The sequence below is a fragment of the Penaeus japonicus genome, unplaced genomic scaffold, assembly GCF_977035675.1.
Source record: "Penaeus japonicus unplaced genomic scaffold, GWHDUDI00000001_assembly GWHDUDI00000023, whole genome shotgun sequence".
Taxonomy (NCBI): Eukaryota; Metazoa; Arthropoda; class Malacostraca; order Decapoda; family Penaeidae; genus Penaeus; species Penaeus japonicus.
The window spans coordinates 20,605,062-20,607,561 of NW_028234425.1; the positions used below are offsets into that span (position 1 = coordinate 20,605,062).

The following is a 2,500-nucleotide window of genomic DNA, read 5'->3' on the forward strand; positions in this document are numbered from 1 at the left end:
TTACTGCATCAATGGGGAGAGGGAAACATACATAAAAGAAAAGAGAACAAACTATAGATGTGTGCATTGTAGCAGGACTAACTACCTGCTCTGAGGCCCACTCCAACCACCTCCCATGTGAATATGAAATCATGGACAAGCACAGGCTTCACCAAAGCACCATTAGCAAACAAAATTCAATAGGATAGTGAGCCAGTTCAGGAGTCCCATGAGTACTGATAGTCAACAACCTGTAAGAAGGATTATTATTAACAAAACAAAATGTGGTAGGATTGTTCCTATATATATACTATACAATACATTTCTAAGAGAGAATAACCAAATGGTGGAATTCCAATATTTACTTTGATTCCTGTTTTGTGTAAAGGAGTGCAAATAATGACTATGGTTATGAATGAATTAAATGTTTAACTAGAGTATCAATAATATACAAAGGAAAAACAAATGATTTCAGAATATGAACTAAAGATTTCAAATTATAGAAAGGAAACAAGTTTTAAAACATTCTATACAACATGTAACACTGGCAACCATAAAACCTTATTCTCATGGATGGATTTGAAGTAGACAGTCATTTGGTAATCAATAGTATTTGATGCAGAAGATAATGGGCCATGCTCACCTCAGGACACTAATGTTGAGAGCATCTCCATGCAAGAGAGCTACTAGGATGCAGGTGACTGAGCCACATACTGAGACAAGAGTGTGGACACTTGGCTCAGCTTGTGGAGGGTGATGCTTGCTGGGTCCTGGTCAAAGGAAGTGTCATGGGTTGGGGGCTCACTCTCTGATGCAGTTGAGTCTGTCCTCACCTGTTTGAAAGGGTAATGAATTCTTTATTGAGAACTTGTGTTTCATTCACTCCCCAGCAGAATCAAAGCAAGTACCACTTGTTGAAGGGCATTGGCTCTAAGCTGATACATGAGAAAGCTTAATTAACCCACTGTGTATGGGTGTCATGACATAAATGACACAGGAGCTCTGGCCTGACGATGGGCGTCAATATTAAGCAGATCAGATTTCACCTATCATCCAAAACCTAGATGGCATCACTTTCTTCTAGCACCAGCAGGAGAGAGAGCCTTGAATGGCACCCATCCATGATCTCTAGCAAGCACTTTATCTATGAAGTGATGGCACACAGCAAGTTACCAACCTTTTGCTCTAAAGTACAACAGATGAAGGATGTGCAGACAGAATGGGAAAAGGAAGGTGACTCAAACCATACCCAGTGTCTAAAGTGTGCCCCTGTGCCAGTGGGGATGCCTTTTACTGTGGCACTCACAGTCATAAGCACAGGTGTCCTTTCTATTCCATACCTTTTCATGTTATCTTCATTGTAGATAGTTATATGTTTCGTATTCGTTCATGACAGTACATAAAAACAAACAAATTAAGTTGCTTTTTGTCCTCTCATAAAACAGTAATACTTCTATCACACTGGGCATAAGGAAAATAATAAGCTGATATGGATCCCATACTACAATTTTAGTCAACTGCAGTATTGATAGAGCCTGTCATATGACACATATAAGTCTCTAAATACAGTAAAACACTAGTTTTACAATGAGTGACTAAAAGAGAGAGGGAAAAGTCAAGATATGTTGCATGAAACTCTCTCATTTTGAAATGAAAGCCATCCTGGGGACTGGACAAGCAATTCTATCCCCCGTCCATAATGGGTTGAGGAGAAAAAAAGGAAAAAAAGTAATAAGAAAAGAGGAAGACAAAGAACACCAATTCTCATTCTCACTAAAGTCAAGAAACAAACTGCAAAACAGAGTAACACTCACCTAAAAAATCTATATTCAATCTTACTACACTGCATTAAGCCAATTTGTTTTTCATTAACCCATTCACGCTGGTTGACGTGATCCCCAGTATTGCGACCGTGCAAAGCCGGAATGGCCCCAGTGTGAATGGGTTAACCCACTCACGACGGGGGCATTCCAGCCTTGCATGTCACAATGCCAGGGCTTTCGAACGCTTAGGCCTAAATCAACTAAATGGCTGGCACCATATTGTGCCACCCGGCCACTGGGCTTTTGAATGAGCGGTACAGTAGTGTACCACCCGTCCAGAGAGGGTTAATACGAATCTGCTTGAGATCCTGAAATACAAATCAAATCTATAAAGATTCAAAGATGAAGTCAGGATTTTCTTAATCAACCCATTACAGACAGGGGGTAGATTCACATACACTCTCTCCAGGATGGATTTTATTTCGGAGCGAGGCAGCTTCACACAACATACTTTGACTTTTCTCATTCTATTTCAGTTACTCATTGTAAAACTAGAGCCATTTTTGTGTTTTATTTTTTGTGTGTTTTATTCTATTGAGAGACTTATGTGTATCATATGACAGGCTCTATCAATGCTGCAGTTGACTAAAATTGTAGTATAGGATCTATATCAGCTCATTAGTTTCTTTATACCCAGTGTGATAGAAGTATTACTGTTTTCTGGGAGGACAAAAAGCAACTTTAATTTTTAGTATTTG

General features: G+C 39.3%; 1 protein-coding gene across 4 annotated transcripts in view; it reads right to left on the reverse strand.

Moving 5' to 3' along the window:
• LOC122262190 (uncharacterized) overlaps nucleotides 1-2,500 on the reverse strand; it is a 31,690-nt gene that overhangs the window by 1,122 nt on the left and 28,068 nt on the right. For all 4 annotated transcript variants that reach the window (XM_043030141.2, XM_043030143.2, XM_043030144.2 and 1 more), the window contains 2 exons: nucleotides 623-812; nucleotides 1-230 (listed from right to left, as the gene is read on the reverse strand). The exon at nucleotides 1-230 is cut by the window's left edge and continues 1,122 nt beyond it. In XM_043030141.2, coding sequence (XP_042886075.2) covers nucleotides 666-812 — 147 coding nt within the window. In that variant the 3' untranslated portion in view covers nucleotides 1-230; nucleotides 623-665. The remainder of the gene's footprint in view (nucleotides 231-622; nucleotides 813-2,500) is intronic.